Below are 17,895 nucleotides of genomic sequence, written 5' to 3' on the forward strand. Positions count from 1 at the left end.
AGAATTCTTCAGAGGAAGAATCTGGCTTTCACTGAGAACCCAATCCTAACTGTTAACATACTAAAAACAAAAGCTACTTAATTTAGATTAGGTATCGAAGTCCCTTGATCTAGACTTAGATTTAATAAATTGGAGACAGCTATCAAGCACTCTGAGTCCGTTTTACAAATAAATATCGTGCTGTTTTGTGCTTTTTACAGGTCTTAAAAAAGGCTTGACCATGCTTGGTAAGATTAGTGTTAAGGAGCAAAAACTAACACTCTCATTATGGCTAGCTGCTTTGCTAATCCATGCTCTAAATCACAAAGAGACTGGAGTAAGTGAATGGATTTCAAGCTTGCCATCATGTCTATAAGCAACACATAAACTCAAGCCACATACATCGACAGGATAATCATATCTTTCTGCATAAACCAAAAGTCTTAAGAGATATGCATAAGGATCATAAACCACACTACACAGGAGGAGTTCTAGTGAGCCATTATTTACAAAATAGGACTCATTGAAACAGTCCCTTCTATTATAGTGCTCTCAAGATTAAATATTTCTGTTATTAAGGCACTAAACGATGGAAGAAAAGTCCACTTTGGCAGAATAGGATTTTACCTGTCTGAGGTATAAAAAGAAGCTGGAATATTGGCCTGCCTCCGGTAGGTAGGAGAGAAACACCGTAATGCAGATTAGCAGCACTATGGAATCTTGGCCCACTTTTTTTAAGGACTAGAATTAGAAAAAGACAGATATAAGGTTTTATATCCAAACACTGACCTGCTCTTAAAAATATGCAGTGTTATCTTCTGGCAGTGTACATACAGATACTCAGCTAGCTTTTAAAAATGTATTTCATCTTCCCCAAACTATTCCAGAAAGTATTTAAAACATTTTAAAAAATCTGTCAAGATGTTTTCCCCAAAGAAACATCCACAACAAAATATCAATATTGCACTGAATCATACATTCCCTTTTTTGCCAAAGGAAAAAACAAACTTTTTACCGCAAAGGGGTCAGCCTGTTCCCAGGAAATGGGTGCTCCCCACGATGCTGGCCGCATCTTCTCAGGCAACGACTCTGGCACAGCAACAAGGATAAAACAAATATCTAGCAACGCTATTGCTGTGGCCAGGACCACCACCAAGCTGTCCCCGTATACTCGTCCAAGGTAAGCTCCGATTGCAGGGCTGGTTACCAGACTTGCGGCAAATGTTGCTGACACCTGTGACAAGTAAAGGTCGAGAGGAAGAGATTAGTCAGTACAGCCTGACTCTACCTCAGCACCACATAGCTCAGATTTCCGTCAGTTCTCCCGTTGCACCCTCCCTCTCCTGCCTCTGCCATTTGTCTTATGCTCTCTTCTTTTGCAGGAAGAGAAAAGAATTAGATTTTTTAAGTATTAGATTCTTGGGGCATCTGGGTAGCTCAGTGGGTTAAGTGTCCGACTTCAGCTCAGGTCATGATCTCACGGTTCGTGAGTTCGAGCCCCGCATTGGGCTCTGTGCTGACAGCTCATAGCCTAGAGCCTGCTTTGGATTCTGTGTCTCCCTCTCTCTCTGCCCCACCCCCACTCACGCTCTCTCTCTCAAAAAACAAATAAACATTAAAAAAAAAAAAAAAGAATCAGACTCTTAACTAAAAAAAATACGTAATGGCCTGAAAGAAGTCTAAAAAACAATGCTCTGAAGAAATCCACTGTCACTATGACTTTTTTCCCCAATATTAAAATGAAATGTATGTTTACCTTGATGCATATTTAAGACTGGCTGAAATAAAGCTTAAAGACTTTGACATTTATCTTCTCATCAGAGAGAGTGTTAAGCGCTAGTATAAAACTGAACTTGGCGATCTTTTTAGGTGGTGGAGTTAGGAAGGATGGGATCACATGTCCTTGGCATTTAGTTCATCACTAACCATGTCTAAAACTCTGAGAAGTCCAGGGGCGCCTGGGTGGCGCAGTCGGTTAAGCGTCCGACTTCAGCCAGGTCACGATCTCGCCGTCCGTGAGTTCGAGCCCCGCGTCAGGCTCTGGGCTGATGGCTCGGAGCCTGGAGCCTGTTTCCGATTCTGTGTCTCCCTCTCTCTCTGCCCCTCCCCCGTTCATGCTCTGTCTCTCTCTGTCCCAAAAATAAATAAACGTTGAAAAAAAAAAATTAAAAAAAAAAAAAAAAACCAACTCTGAGAAGTCCAGACACCTCTGGTGAAGATGCAGATTAAAGAGGACACAGGTGAAAAATTTAATTCTGGGGCGCCTGGGTGGCTCAGTCAGTTAAGTGTCCAACTCTTGATTTCAGCTTAAGTCATGACCCCATAGTTCATGAGTTCGAGCCCTGTGTCTGTGTCCACAACGGGCTCCATGCTGCCAGCTTAGGATTCTCGCTTTCCCTCTCTGCCCCTCCTGCATGCACATGTGTTCTTTCTCAAAATAAGTAAATAAACTTTAAAAAGCAAAGAGTAACTTATTCTCAGACATGTTATTCTCAGACATGTCTGGCCTATTAGACAAACTGGCCTGCACATCAGCAGATGTGACAGCAAGTAACACCTGACAGAGACTACACTCTGTAAAGGATAATTAGTGACCAATGTTGTAGTGCAGGAGTTTCTGCTCCCCACCCTGTGTTTTATTCTGTTTTTAGGCCATTTTTGACTTTTTGATGGAGGATCTAACTTCATAGGAGTGCTTATTTTTAGCTGTTTATTAAAAACTGCTCAGGGGCGCCTGGGTGGCTTGGTCGGTTAAGCGTCCGACTTCGGCTCAGGTCATGATCTCACAGTCCGTGAGTTCAAGGCCCGCGTCGGGCTCTGTGCTGACCGCTCAGAGCCTAGAGCCTGTTTCAGATTCTGTGTCTCCCTCTCTCTCTGCCCCTCCCCTGTTCATGCTCTGTCTTTCTCTGTCTCAAAAATAAATAAACACTTAAAAAAACAACAACAACAAAAAAAAACTGCTCAAAAGAAGCAATTTGATTTCCAAAGGTCAATTATTTGACAAGTACATAACATTCTAGTAACTTTAAATATCTAGCTATCGGCCCAAGTATCCATCAGCTGATGAATGAACAAAATGTAGTATATTCCATACAATGGAACACTATACCAAAGTGGAACTCCTGATAAACGTATCAACATGGATAAACCTCAAAAGATTATGCTAAGTGTAGACCCAAGAGACTACGTGTTGTATCATTTCAGTTATGTGAAATTTCTATTCAAAGCAAAACTACAAACGTAGAATGATTGGTGGTTCGTTGCCTGAGGTGAGGGGTGGAGACAGATGACAGACGGGCTGTGGGCTGATGGAAATGTTCTAAAACTGGACAGTGGAGGTATTTTGTTATGGCAGCTCTAGCAGATTAAATACAATGGGCTGTGGTCTCAGAGGAACTTGGGTATAAGCATGGTTCTGGAACTTAAGTGGACAAAGGAGCAATGGCTCTCGCTGCGACGGTCACTGAGATATCGTATTCACAGAGACCATGTATTCGAAGCAGTGAGCAAAGGTCCAATTAGAGTGTAGGTGTTTCATGTCTTTTCCCTTCTCCTCCATTCTCCTCACCTAGTGGCCTTACTTTTCTGGTTAGACAGAGGACCACAAATAACACTTTCCCCGCTGTTAGCTGCATCTGTATTATTTTTACAAGAATTACCTGTCATTTGCTAGAATATGCCTTTAATATATAAAGCCTCCAGGTTGAATATTAATTTCAAGGATCTGGCTATGACCAAAAAAAAAAAAAAACCTTTAACAAAAACCACCTGGATTGTGGTCATGGTTGCACAACTGTATAAATTTACTAAAATTCGGGGCGCCTGGGTGGCGCAGTCGGTTAAGCGTCCGACTTCAGCCAGGTCACGATCTCGCGGTCCGTGAGTTCGAGCCCCGCGTCGGGCTCTGGGCTGATGGCTCAGAGCCTGAAGCCTGTTTCCGGTTCTGTGTCTCCCTCTCTCTCTGCCCCTCCCCCATTCATGCTCTGTCTCTCTCTGTCCCAAAAATAAATAAACGTTGAAAAAAAAAAATTTACTAAAATTCATTGAATTATACACATAAAATGGATGGATTTTATGGTATGTAAATTATAACTCAATAAAACTATTTAAAAATTTTGCGGGTACCTGGGTGGTTCATCGGTTAAGCGTCTGACTCTGGGTTTTGGCTCAGGTCATGAGCTCACAGTTTATAAATCCGAGCACCATGTCAGGCCTTGCATGAGAGTGCAAGGCCTGCTTGGGATTCTCTCTCTCCCTCTCTCTTTGCCCCTCCCCTGCTCTCTCTCAAAATAAATAAACATATAAAAAAAAATTCCTGGCCATTGTCAACTTTGTATCATTTAATGTTCTAAGTTTACAACTGAAATCATTAGTTATTTTTTAAGTTTCTCACTATCAGTAATTCTCCTCAAAACTTCCAAATTCCATGATTCTTTGTTATATAGTGTCCTTTGAATCAAGAAAACAGTCTCTTATAAAACGAAGATTCAGCCTGACATAATATTCAGCCCTTATTTATCAAAAGATGCTTGTTCTGGGCTCCTGGGTGGCTCAGTCAGTTAAGCATCTGACTCTTGATTTCAGCTCAGGTCACAATCTCAGGGTTCGTGGGATGGAGCTCCATGTCAGGCTCTGGGCTGACAGCACAGAGGCTGCTTGGGATTCTCTCTTCCTCTCTTTCTGCCCCTCCCTGCTTGCAAGCACATGCACGTTCTCTCTCTCAAAAATAAATAAATGAACATTAAAAAAAAAAAAGATGCTTGTCCTTTATTTGTTGAAATTCATCACTGTCCTACTTCTGGATATCTAATAATGATCTGTATACTATCATGCCCGTGTAAACTATTTTCTTCTTAGATTTGACAGACAGCAGACTACACTACCACTGAATAATTCATTTCCCAAAACAAAATTCAGAGGTTGGCAAACTGCCACCTATGGGTCAAATCCAGCTAAGAATGGTTCTTACATTTTTGAAGAGATACACACAAAAACAAATATGAAAGAAACTGTGTATAGCCCACAAAGTCACAGAAAAGTTTTGCTGATACCTGACCTAGATATTAGCCTATTACATTTTATTTATTTATTTATTTATTTATTTATTTATTTATTTTTTTCAACGTTTTTATTTATTTTTGGGACAGAGAGAGACAGAGCATGAACGGGGGAGGGGCAGAGAGAGAGGGAGACACAGAATCTGAAACAGGCTCCAGGCTCTGAGCCATCAGCCCAGAGCCTGACGCGGGGCTCGAACTCACGGACGGCGAGATCGTGACCTGGCTGAAGTCGGACGCTTAACCGACTGCGCCACCCAGGCGCCCCTAGCCTATTACATTTTAGAGTAGCCATTATATATTAGTAATGTTTTAAACTCATGATAATAAATAATTTATTTTCAGTATTCTTTCAAAAAGAGCTTCTATAAGGTAAAAATATTCTATAATTTTAAGTCTGGCATATATGACTAATACTGAAAGTATCAAAACTTACAAGGCTATGTATTGAAAAAAACTTTAAAAAAAATTTTTTTTAATATTTATTTATTTTTGCAAGAGAGTGAGCGAGAGAATCCCAAGCAGGCCCCTGCTGTCAGCACAGAACCCAATGTAGGGTTCGAACTCATGAACCACGAGCTCATGACGTGAGCCATCCAAGAGTTGGATGTTTAACTGACTGAGCCACCCAAGCACCCCTGAAAATAACTTTTAATATAAGCCATCCATTAATGTAATGGATGGTTTTATTATGAAATGTATTTTATGCAAAAAAATAAATTTTGTAATGCAAAGGCTTGCACTCTTTGTAATATGAAATAATTAATGGAGTATTACTCGGCAATCGAAAAGAATGAAACCTTGCCATTCACAACTATGTGGATGGAACTGGAGGGTATTATACTAAGCAAAATTAGTCAGAGAAAGATAAAAATCATATGACTTCACTCATATGAGGACTTTAAGAGAAAAAAACAGATGAACATAAGGGAAGGGAAACAAAAATAATATAAAAACAGGGAGGGGAACAAAACAGAAGAGACTCATAAATATGGAGAACAAACTGAGGGTTACTGGAGGGGGTGTGGGAGGGGGGATGGGCTAAATGGGTAAGGGGCACTAAGGAATCTACTCCTGAAATCATTGTTGCACTATATGCTAATTTAGATGTGAATTTTAAGAAATAAAAAATAAAATCTCAAAAAAAACAAAGAAGAAATAATTAAAAAAACAAAGTGTTTTCCTGCAGCTACAAAGAATAAACAAACATACCAGTCCATATGCCATACTTCTTTCATGTTCTTGGGTTATATCTGCTACATATGCAAATACCACGGAGAAAGTTACTGCAAAAACCCCAGAAACAGAGATAACAGCGAAGTACCACCTAGGATGTAAAGACAATTGACAAAAAACAGATTAACATTACCTTAACCTTCCTTTATTTCTGTAAGTGAGTTAGAGTAACAGCTTATTTCAGGCAATGGCTTAAGTCATCTATAAATCATAAGCCATAGATATAATGAAAACAGCATTAGAAGTGGCCCTTCAAAAAGAATTCAGCTACTAAGCGGGAATACTTAAAATATATTTAGGTCAATATTTCACCCAAGTAGTGTACTGTTAAATGGCTTTGTTGTTATTTCTACTAAAAACAGCAACAAACTAAAGTCTATTATAATTCATCCACTAGTACTTCCCACCACAGCACTACACAAAAAACAAAATTCAGTAAATAAAATGGAGGAATGTTACTCTCTATTTATTTTATGCCATATATATAGAAACTAGATGTTATTCTATAAGCTATCTTTAGCTTTTCAAATGTTGGCAAAACAAAAAATCAGTCTTTACATAGAAGAAACCTGTGTGTCAGTTCACAAATGAAACTGAGAATAATTACTATAAAGAGTGAACAAAAACTATTAAAAAAATTTTTTTTTAATGTTTTATTTATTTTTGAGACAGAGAGAGGGACAGAACATGAGTGGGGAAGGGGCAGAGTCAGAGTGAGACACAGAATCCGAAGCAGGCTCCAGGCTCTGAGCTTTCAGCACAGAGCCTGACGCAGGGCTCGAACCTACGTTCCATGAGATCATGACCTGAGCTGAAGTTGGATGCTTAACTGACTGAGCCACCCAGGTGCCCCAAAAACTATTTTAAAAAGAGCATACTACAGGAGCATTTGGGTGACTCAGTTGGTTAAGCGTTCAACTCTTGATTTCAGCTCAGGTCATGATCTCATGGTTCATGAGTTTGAGCCCCAGGTCAGGCTCCACACTGACAGCACAGAGGCTGCTTGGGATTCTCTCACCTCCCCACCCCTCTCCCCTACTCCTCCTTGAGCATGTGCACAGGCATTCTTTCTCTCTCTCTAAAATAAATAAAACTTAAATAAATAAAAAGCAAATTGCATTTTGGTATTTATGATTTCAAAATAACTGGCCAGGAGTAAGAAATTTCTATTGTCATGCTGAATGTTTTAAAAATCATGTGTAATCATAATGAACTTTCAGAATATTCTACTAGGGCTTTACTGCTTACTAAATTTTTTCTAACACACTTATTTCCACAGCAAATTTTGTGTCCATCCTCTGGACTCCTTTAGTAAGATTTCATTTGTGTGACTAGCATTCATCCGGAGTTTGGCCTTTAGAATTTTAGCAAACTAACCTACAATAGGAAGAAATGTAGGATTCTATCTATGATGTAGGATAACTAACATTAATATGCAGTGGAGTAGAACATAAGAGAATTAATAACTCTACAACTACACTGAGCTCTATTATCTCAGGAAAATCATTCTCATTGTGAGCTTCCCTCCCTTCCTCCTCATTGAAAATATCCTGATTTTAATTAACGTGGTCATGAGCCCAGCATCTTGTAACAAGGAGCATATGCTTGAAATGTGACCAAAGGGATGTAAGCAGAGGTTGGGTGGGAATTCTGTAGTTTCCATATAGGAAGGCGTTGTGCTCTTCTAGCCACTCCCTCATTTGCTGCCTGAAGTGTGACACAAGCTGACGCTCAGGCAGCCACCTTGGAATGAGAATGGCAGCGCATTCAACTCCTAACTTCTTTTATATGGAGAAAGAAATAAGTTTCCTTGATATTAAAGCAACTATTATTTTGAGCTGTGAAATCCAAAAAAAGGTTAGCCAATAGTCTACACACTTCCTACAGTAGCATCCAGTTCTATAACCTTTATGAGCTATTGCTTAGCCACTATATTTTTAAGGGCCCTCTATTGTGTTGAAGAATAAACATGTTGGAAGAATAAAATTAAAACCTACATAGGTAAGATGGCGAAAAAGTGAAAGAAATAAAGGAATATTTAGAAAACAATGAACAGAATGATGTTTAACTGCTATAATCTGATTATGTACATACCATGGGCTGATCTTCATTAAAGGAATTGGGGCACACGTGAAAAATACTGTTAGCAGCAAGAAGGATTTCCGGCCCCAAACATCAGAAAGAGCACCAATAAGTGGGGCACTGAGGAATGACAACAAACCCTAAAGAAAGTAAATGAAAATATGTATACTATGTATATCAATGACCAAAAAGAAATCATTCTACTAACCTAGAAGAGATTTTTTAAAGTTTATCTCTAACATAAATATAAGTATCACTAAACTAGATAGCTTATTTTTCCTCTATATATAATTTAAAACTTCCCGAAGATTATCTAGAATCACCTGAAGGGCTGTGGTTGCATATTAATATGAAATGCTCTAATGAATTCTCAGTCACAATAATTTGACACTGGCAATTCTAGGAAGGTATGTTAACTGTTTTTATATCCACAGGCTAATTATCTGTTTATAAACCTTGTTGATGAAATGGAATCAAGAATAAAGACTATAGAATACTCAAGACATTACCATACAGTTTTATACTTATTTATGCATTTTTCAAATAATTCTTTTCTCTTCAATCTATATTCTTGTTGCTGGTTTATAAAAGCATTCTAGGATAAAAATGCCAACACATAAAATACAGAAGTCTGTAATGATGTGATTTATCATTATACAGAGTTGGCTATATTTGAGTCAAATCATATTTAAAACCCAGTTCATGTAAACAATGAATAAGTAAGTAAATAAATAAAAGCCTTTTCATTTTAAAAGTGTTAAGTAATCCCTCAAGATACACTCAAAATTGTAAAAATTAACAGTGAATTGGTCCATTAAGTAACAATAATATATGGGCAGAATTATGCATACGAAAGTGTATGTGTGTATGTGTGCATTATATCACTGACCCTACCTTTACTCCTTGAATTAAGCCATTCATCAGAAATGTATGTTTAGGAAAGGTTTCATGTAATACCTAAAGAAAAAACCAAAATACCACATTTCAGTCTCAGCAAAACTTACACATTTACATTTTAAAACATCCCTTCATATAATTTTATCTCATAAATTTTTGGATTTGTATGACACTATGCATATGAGTAAATACTAATAGTACCAAACATTTATTTGGCATTTACTATGTCACAAGGCACTAAATTGGGCACTGTACATGTATTAATTCCTTTTATTCCTCATAATGACCCTGCAAGAAAACTGATACAGACGGATGTTAAATGTTTTATACATTATTACATAGTTAGTATGTGGCAAAACTGAAATTGAACACAGGAAGTCAGGCTTGAAAGTCCATGCTTTTAATCACGATGTGGTGTCTTCACTGTTTGCCACATATAACTGACTGACAACTCCTTTACAGACAGGTATATTATTTAAGATAGGGAACAGGGCAATTTTAATTGCCAAAAAATGAATCTAGAAAGATACCATAAAGTAAGAAAAAGAAATCCAACCTATGAAAATGTATAACAAGTTATTCTATTCTTTCTAAGACCTGGCCTCAAAACCACATGGCATCGATTTGTTCAATGGGCAGCAAGTGAGCCACTGGGAAGCCACTGGGTGAAAAAGCAACTGAAGGTAAAAGTTACTAAAAAAATGAGAAAGAGTAGCTATCATTTTTACAGCCTATGTGTCAGAGTCTTTCTATATACTTTTCATTCTAACAACATTATGGATTAGATAAAATACCACTTTACAGATGAGGCGACTGAGTTCTTGCCTAAATTAAAAGCCAGTGCTTCCTTGGGGCACCTGGGTAGCTTAGTCAGTTAAGTGGCTGACTTAGCTCACATCATGATCTCACGGTTCATGGGTTTGAGCCCCGCGTCAGGTTCTGTGCTGACAGTTCGGAGCCTGAAGCCTGCTTCAGATTCTGTGTCTCCCTCTCTCTCTGTCCCTCCCTGCTTGCACTCTGTCTCTGTCTCAAAACTAAATAAACATTAAAAAAAAAAAAAAAGAAAAAAGCCAGTGCTTCCTCCATTATACCATCCTATTTCTCAATAAAAACAAGAGAGAATGGCAACATGGGAAAAAGAAAGTTGGGAAATCTCTACAGGAAGAAAAACTATGCCAAGTGCACTTTCTGACATCTTTTAAGAAAAACCTTTAGAAGAATTACAACGTTCGCTTTTCTTCAGTTACTCTTCTGCCAAAAACTGGAAATCTAACAAAAATTAACTTATATGTAAAAACAAACAAAATTAGAAATGTTTAGTCAAAGAAAATCATTAACATGGGAAAAATCACGTGTTTATGATATCCGTATATTTTGTCTGTATTTTTTGAGGATTATTTCTATCTCATTTATTTCTTTAATTTTTAGAGAGAGAGAGAGAGAGAGTGAGTGGGGAGAGGGGCAGAGGGAAAAAGATTCTTAAGCAGGCTCCGTGCTCAGCGTGGAGCCCAGCATGGGGCTTGGTTCCATGACCCTGGGATCATGACCTGAGCCAAAATCAAGAGTCAGACGCTCAACTGACTGAGCTACCAAGGCGTCTCTCTCTATTTTATATTACATATATTATGTATTTTCTCAACTGAAGGCAATTTTGAGCTCCAGGGATCAGATGCCAATGTCTGAATACATTTTTGATCGTCAAAACTTGGTTGTGGGGGAGCTATATTTAAGAGGTAGAGATCAGTGGTGCTGCTAAACACCCTACAACGCACAGGTCAGCCCCCCACAACAAATAATCAGCCCAAAATGTCAAAGTGCTGAGGCTGAGAAACCCTGTTTTTACTTATAATAATGACCCATGGATCTAAAGAGCAGGTTTGTAAACTTTCTGTAAAGAACCAGACAGCAAATATCTGTGTAGGCTATACAGTCTGTCACCAGTATTCAACTCAGCAAAAACAACCACAGACTATATGTAAATGAATGGATGTGGCTGTGTCTCAAATAAAACATTATTTGAGAAAAACACGCTACTGGGGCGCCTGGGTGGCTCAGTTGGTTAAGCATCCAACTCTTGGTTTCGGCTCAGGTCATGGAATCTCACCGTTCATGAGTTTGAGCCCTGAATCGAGCTCTGTGCTGACAGGATGAAGCCTGCTTGGGATGCTGTCTCTCTCCCTCTCTCTCTCTGCCCCTCCCCTGCTTGTGTGCTTGCTCTCTCTCTCTCTCTCAAAATAAATAAGTGGGCTTAAAAAAAAAGAAAAAAGAAAAAAGAAAAACAGGCTACTAACAAGATTTATAAGATTTGCTCTGGCCATAGTTTGCCAGTTCTTGCTTAAGACTGAAACTGCTTAAAGGGTATACTGAAACCTTTTGCAACAGATCAAATCTAGTTTTCTTCCAATAATTAGTAAGAGCTGGGGCGCCTGAATAGCTCGGTTGGTGTAGCGTCTGACGCTTGATACCAACTCAGGTCACGATCTCACAGTTTGTGGATTCAAACCCTACATCGGACTCTGTGCTGAAAGTGCATAGCCTGCTTGGGATTCTCTCCCTCCCTCCCTCCCTCTCTCTGCCCTGCCCCCACATGCGTGCTCATGGCACAAGCAAATGTGTGTGCTCTCTCTCTCAAAATAAATAAAAATTTTTAAAAAGTAAGTACTAAGGGCCAAATCTTTCTAGGGACAAAAAAATGTGTGTCACAAAGAATAAAGGGCATAATGAATATGTACAAGATGCTTTATAATATGCTAGACCTTACTGCTAATGATTCACTTTGCCAAGCTACCTTCTATTCCAATCAATCTAGTCTCTTCACTGTTTTCAATATTCCCGGGCTTTCCAATATTCACACTTTTATAAATGACATCCTCTTCTTTTGAATGTTTGCTCCCCTTATCTTCTCTATGTAAATCAACCCCCAAACCTTCCAAATTGCTCCTCTGCTACCAAACTTTCCTGTACAAAGCAATCAATTTCTCCTTTAGGGCCCAAAATAAGTGATTACATCACTCATGACAGTCACATAGGGTTTGTGAAATTTCTTTTATCGCATACTAAGTTACTTAGCTCTAATATTTTTCAGTTTTTTAAAATATATATTTCCTTTCAACTGTATTTCAGACTTAAGGGCAGGTACTATATCCATTATACCTTGCATTTAGTATATCTTTATCTTGATTAGTGACTCACAGAGTACCTTCATGTAGTAACTGTTCACTAAATGTTCATAATTATCTGATAATACTGCTTTCAAAGTGATTTAATAACACAGAACAATTATGCAATTTAGTTAATGTTACAAAATAAAAACCTTCACAACCCCCCAAAAAAGTATAGTTAAATTAAGATAAACAAACATCCTTGTTTAATTTTTTTAATTTGAGAGAGAAAGAGAGAGGGAGGGGCAGAGAGAGAGGTAGGGAGAGAATCCCAAGCAGGGTTCACACTGTCAGTGCAGACCCTGACTCAGGGTTCAAACTCACAAATGGTGAGATCATGACCCGATCTGAAATCAAGAGTCGGACACTGAACCAACCGAGCCATCCAGGCACCCCAATCCCTGTTTGATTTTTTTTTTAATATTTATTTTTGGGAGAGTGCAAGTGGGAGGAGGGGCAGAGAGGTGAACAGAGGATGTGAAGCGGGCTCTGTGCCAACAGGCTGACGGCCGTGAGCCCGACGTGAGGCTTGAACTCATGAACCCCAAGATCATTACCTGAGCCGAAGTCGGATGCTCAACTGACTAAGCCACCTGGGTGACCCCGTTTGATTTTTAAACAAAATTTTAACATGTAAAGATTTTGATCTGAGGCTCTTTTAGCACCAGACTTATAGCTGAACAGGAAAAGGTGTAACTTTCCCAAGAAATTTTACAAATCTTGTAATTTATGGAATTAAAAATGTTTTGAGAGTAAATAGTCCTTAAAATATTAATGCCTTAGGACTATCTCTATAGCAAAGGCTACTAGGCCATTTACATAGAAGAGATGCTATGTATCTGAGTGTATGGTCTTAATCCATAACACAGACTGTGCATCTAAGCAGCCTAGACTATCGAACACTGGCCTAGTATTTTCAGAACCATAGGTCAAAAAAGTAACCCACTTTTAGGCATTATAGATCCTAAACTTACTGTTATTAATCATCACTGACTGAATATCCACTACCCCTTAAAAAATATTTGGCAGTGTAAAATTCTTCTTTCTGGTTAATGTAAATCCCCTTGGTGGAGACTTTACCATCCTCTCCTGGGCAGGCCCTCCACACAGCTTTTGTTCTTTCACTGTGTTCTAGGAGAATACAAGGTTCTAGAAGTTCTTTGAGTTTAAAACTTAAAGACAACTGAAACCACATGAAATTAAAAAAATCTTTAACTTCACATTAATTTTGAAAACTAAGGAATTTATTAAAATTCAAAACATCATAATCCTGTTTATTATCATTAAATATGCCTTACCATTGGTTCTCTGTTAAATGAATCAATTCAAAGATCTTTGAAATTTAAAATGTTGAAACTTTATAATTTTTGAGAACTATGTATGGAAAGAAAGATACTGACTTAACATATAAATAAACAATTATACTTCATCCTCATTCTCCCTTTTATACGTTAAGAGCTGTGACCCTCTAAGAGGCACCATTTATAATCAGTTTCAAAGCACGTAAGACATAAAATGTTTAAAGATTAACTGATTTTTAGAAAGAGGGTGAAGTGCTATGACTCAGGTGCCTTCTTGTACCTCGACACGCACCCCTGCCGCCCGCCATACCAACACGGGGGTTGGGAGTAAGGGAGTACAGGAGTCCAAAACAAAGAAGACTGCCAACAAAGTCAACAACAAAAATTTGTAAGCAAAAAGCCTCAAAATGAGCAAAACCTTTTCAGGCCTGTACTGAGTTAATATACTGGTTCTTAATTAGTGATATATACTAGATATAGGAGAATCACTTCTAAAAAATACACGTCTGAGCCTCACTCTTGAAAATTCAGATTTCAGCAGGACAGGTTATAAGGCCCAGGTATTTTGAAAAAACTCTCCAAATATCACTGATATTCACTTCTAGTAAAAAAATCACTGACTAACAGCACATTTTTAACTGCTGAAAATGTTCATCTCTGGTTGGCTAATTCGTCTTAATGGTGAAAGTGAAGTTCATACTGAAGCCAAACTCTCTTATCCAATGCCTAAAGGCCAAAGTACCTGAAAGCACCTGGAATATAACAAATCTCAGCATTCAGATACAATCTAATGTCTACAACTCAATCCTTGTTTTGCCTAGTTCTGTCCCACACCATCCTCACAAGCATTTCCCCATCACACGAGAAAAATATAGAACACAAAAACTGAAATTATTTAAAACATGCATATATTATAGATGAGAAAAGAATCAGAAAAATAAAACTCTAAGCCTAATATTCATTAAACTTGATAGTTTTCTTTCCTGAGGACACTTGACTTTAAAAATATTAATGAAGTAAAAACTGAAAAAGGTAAAGGATTAGGATTCTCATTTCACCATTTAAAAATTCAGATATAAATGACAAAAATGGGAATTAAGAATAACTGTTATAACAACCATAGGGGGAAAAGTCTTGCTATACATCAACTGGCAATGTTATAGATATTATTACAAAAAATATAATCATGCTAGCAAAAAAAAAATTAAGTCCTCACAAATTGGCACCTTTTATTTTCCTGATCAGAATTCAATTCTGTATTTAAAAAAGAAAAAAAATCAAAAGCACTAAACATTTTTTAACAAAAAGAATTAAAAATACACTAAGCACAAAGTTAGTTTTCCCATAACTATGATAAATGAACTAATAATCAAGCCTTTATGTCTAAATAACTGGATTCTTTCCTTGTTCTTAAAGAAGACAGTCTCTGTCCAATTAGGAAAGAAAAATACCAAAGTTAGACAAAAAACAGGCGTATCTAAAGAATATAAACCAGAAGCAAATTTTAAAAATTGCCATACACACTTTAAATCCTGCTGACAAATATGGAAACATCACAAAAAGCTTTTTTGATGGCTTGTGAACAATTTACCCAAAACATTTTAATCTCTCTACTTAGCTACTGTTTGGACTGCCAATAACCTTACCTAAAACCTGGGTATAAACCACCGACTGCCAGCATTCCCCCAGGCTGAGCACTGGAACAAAGCAAGCCTAGTTTCAAATACGAACTCTGCAGTTTACCTTCACAGTTGTAGCAAGTAAGTTGCTTAATTTTCTAAACCTTAATTTTCTCAACTCTATTATCAGGCTAATACCTCACCCATAAGGTGATTTTGAGGATTAAAAGTGATAATGTATTTAAAGTGCCTAGGACACTGCCTGGACCCATCATAACATAAATAAAAATACACTGTTTACTATCACAAAGCTCAAGTAATTTAAATCATAGGACTGATGATCTACCAGACATTTATATGTTAAACTGGTAGATTATAAAAAAGCACATGAGAACATTATGAAGGCTAACAGAAAAGTGTGAGACCACATAGTTATCACAGCACCTCAGTGGCCCATGACATCAGGTTATTACAATGTAAAGAAGTTACAAATGTCATAATGAACTTGCATCACCTGATCAAGTTCCAAATCAGACTACATGGATTATGAAGGCAGGAAATGTGTACATTAATTTTTGAAGGACTTCCATCAGAAATTATTAACAAAAACAAACAAAAAGATCAGACATTTTAAAAGTCCACATTTCAATCTTGACAATCTATTAATGTAAAACTGATGACCTACTACAAGTAAATCTTTCTTAGAAAGTAAAAGATCTCAGTGAAAACATATTCGAATCAGCATTCTTACAATTATATGTTAAGGAACTGTCATTATTCAGGGAACTAATCTCACTTGCAATGCATGGTTTATTATAGAAGAAACTGTATTTATTTGACATTTTCTTTTCTTCTGGTTTTAACAGTATTCATGAATATACCCTATATGTTCAAAATAATTACTAAACATGTGCATTTTATGTAGATCCAGTAATGATTATGTAGCCATAAAATAAATATGGAAATATATGGAACATAAATTTTCTTTCTTAGAACATATATCTACTTATATGATCATCCAGTTTATTTATAAACAAACTTTTTTGTAAAAACCCTTTTTGTGTAACAATGAACAATCTCAAAAAAATATAAGGAAGCATATCTCTATAAAATTCTACTCTTCTAGATCTGGTAAGTTGTATATTTATCCTAATTACATCTTTCAAGATATTACTGACTTCTGCCATAATGACTCCTTTGTTTATTCTATTCCCCACCAATAGGAGAGAACTAGCTATCAAGGGGTAGCAAGGATGTTTGGGCTGGCAAGGATGTTTTTTCTAAGGTTCCAAACCTGGGAATATGTGGGCAAGATCAGCTTAGGGTTGTGAAAAGAAATGATCTTCTTAGATGGTTACCTTTACAGCCTTATCCTAAACTAAGAGAAACTTGCATTTGGAAAATGCAGCTACATTAATGAATCTCAAAATAATAATACTGAGTAATTCAGGTCATAGATACCATCTTTCCTAAGCCTGTCAGTTTAAGGATCCCATCCACCCTATCCAGAGTGTGGGCTGAGTCCCTGCTGACCCACGTGTGGTGTTCACAAGAAAAACCGCACCCAGCCAAGCCTTCCCAAACAGTAAAGGAGAAGTAAAGATTGGAAAAGACAACTAAACCAGGAAAAGATAGTACCTGAAGGGTTGACAATATTGGCACAAGAATGAACTGTGAAAAGGGCCACGTTTTCCCCCAAAATTGAACAACAAGATTTAAGTTCACAATAAATAAATTAAAAGATTACTTACCACCAAGGTGGGTGCTGTCAATAATCCCCAAGCAAAAAACTCCAAAAAGATGACGATAACCGCATGATAAACACTAGGAGAACCTATTCCTTGAGGCTATAAAAACAGATTTTAAAAAAGTTAACAGTGCATTCCAGAATCACTAACAATTACGGCAATAGTCAATATATGTTTATTGAGAACATACATGTATTGGCACTATGTCAAACATCTGGACACTCGCTATCCCTGTCCTCAAAGTGACAGGGACAGACAAGGAACAAATACATTACAAAAGCACAGTGTGCAGAATCCAAGGTAGGGATAGGAACATCAGACTTCCAGGAGGAACACTAAAATGATGAAAAGGTGTAAGTCACACAAGACTGAGAGGTAGGAAGGTGAACAAGAGAGATCAAGGCAGCAGCCTATACAAGGCTTGAAAGCAGGAGGCATTACAGGACTCATATAGTTCAGTACAGCTACAACACAGGCTGCATACCAGGAGTTCGAGAGATGAGCGAGAGGCACACAGGACTAACTTCCATGCAAAGGAGTCTATATTTGAAGGCAATGGGGAGCCACTAAAGGATGATACGATTCATGCGACCAGATGAAAGTTTTAAGGAAGATCAATTTGGCAAAGGCGTAGCAGATGGATGGATTAAAAGGGCAAAACTGAGGAATATTAACAGGAGGCTCCACGGGGCACTTGGGTGGTTCAGTCGGTTAAACATCTGGTTAAGCATCCAGTTAAACATTTGGTTAAGCATCCATCTTTGTTTCAGCTCAGGCCCTGACCTCACAGTTTGTGAGTCGGAGCACGGCATCAA

At 37.7% G+C, this 17,895-nt stretch overlaps 1 protein-coding gene across 1 annotated transcript in view; it reads right to left on the reverse strand.

Moving 5' to 3' along the window:
• Window positions 1-17,895, reverse strand: part of MFSD14A (major facilitator superfamily domain containing 14A) — a 44,883-nt gene that overhangs the window by 11,826 nt on the left and 15,162 nt on the right. The window contains exons 2-7 of the mRNA XM_047083842.1: window positions 17,084-17,179; window positions 9,249-9,311; window positions 8,367-8,494; window positions 6,249-6,363; window positions 995-1,213; window positions 607-720 (exon numbers count right to left, since the gene is read on the reverse strand). Of these exons, the coding sequence (XP_046939798.1) occupies window positions 607-720; window positions 995-1,213; window positions 6,249-6,363; window positions 8,367-8,494; window positions 9,249-9,311; window positions 17,084-17,179 (735 nt within the window). The remainder of the gene's footprint in view (window positions 1-606; window positions 721-994; window positions 1,214-6,248; window positions 6,364-8,366; window positions 8,495-9,248; window positions 9,312-17,083; window positions 17,180-17,895) is intronic.

This window comes from Lynx rufus, unplaced genomic scaffold (assembly GCF_022079265.1).
Source record: "Lynx rufus isolate CCGP_SWC_20201006 ecotype Redwood Valley unplaced genomic scaffold, mLynRuf1.p SCAF_2, whole genome shotgun sequence".
NCBI lineage: Eukaryota > Metazoa > Chordata > Mammalia > Carnivora > Felidae > Lynx > Lynx rufus.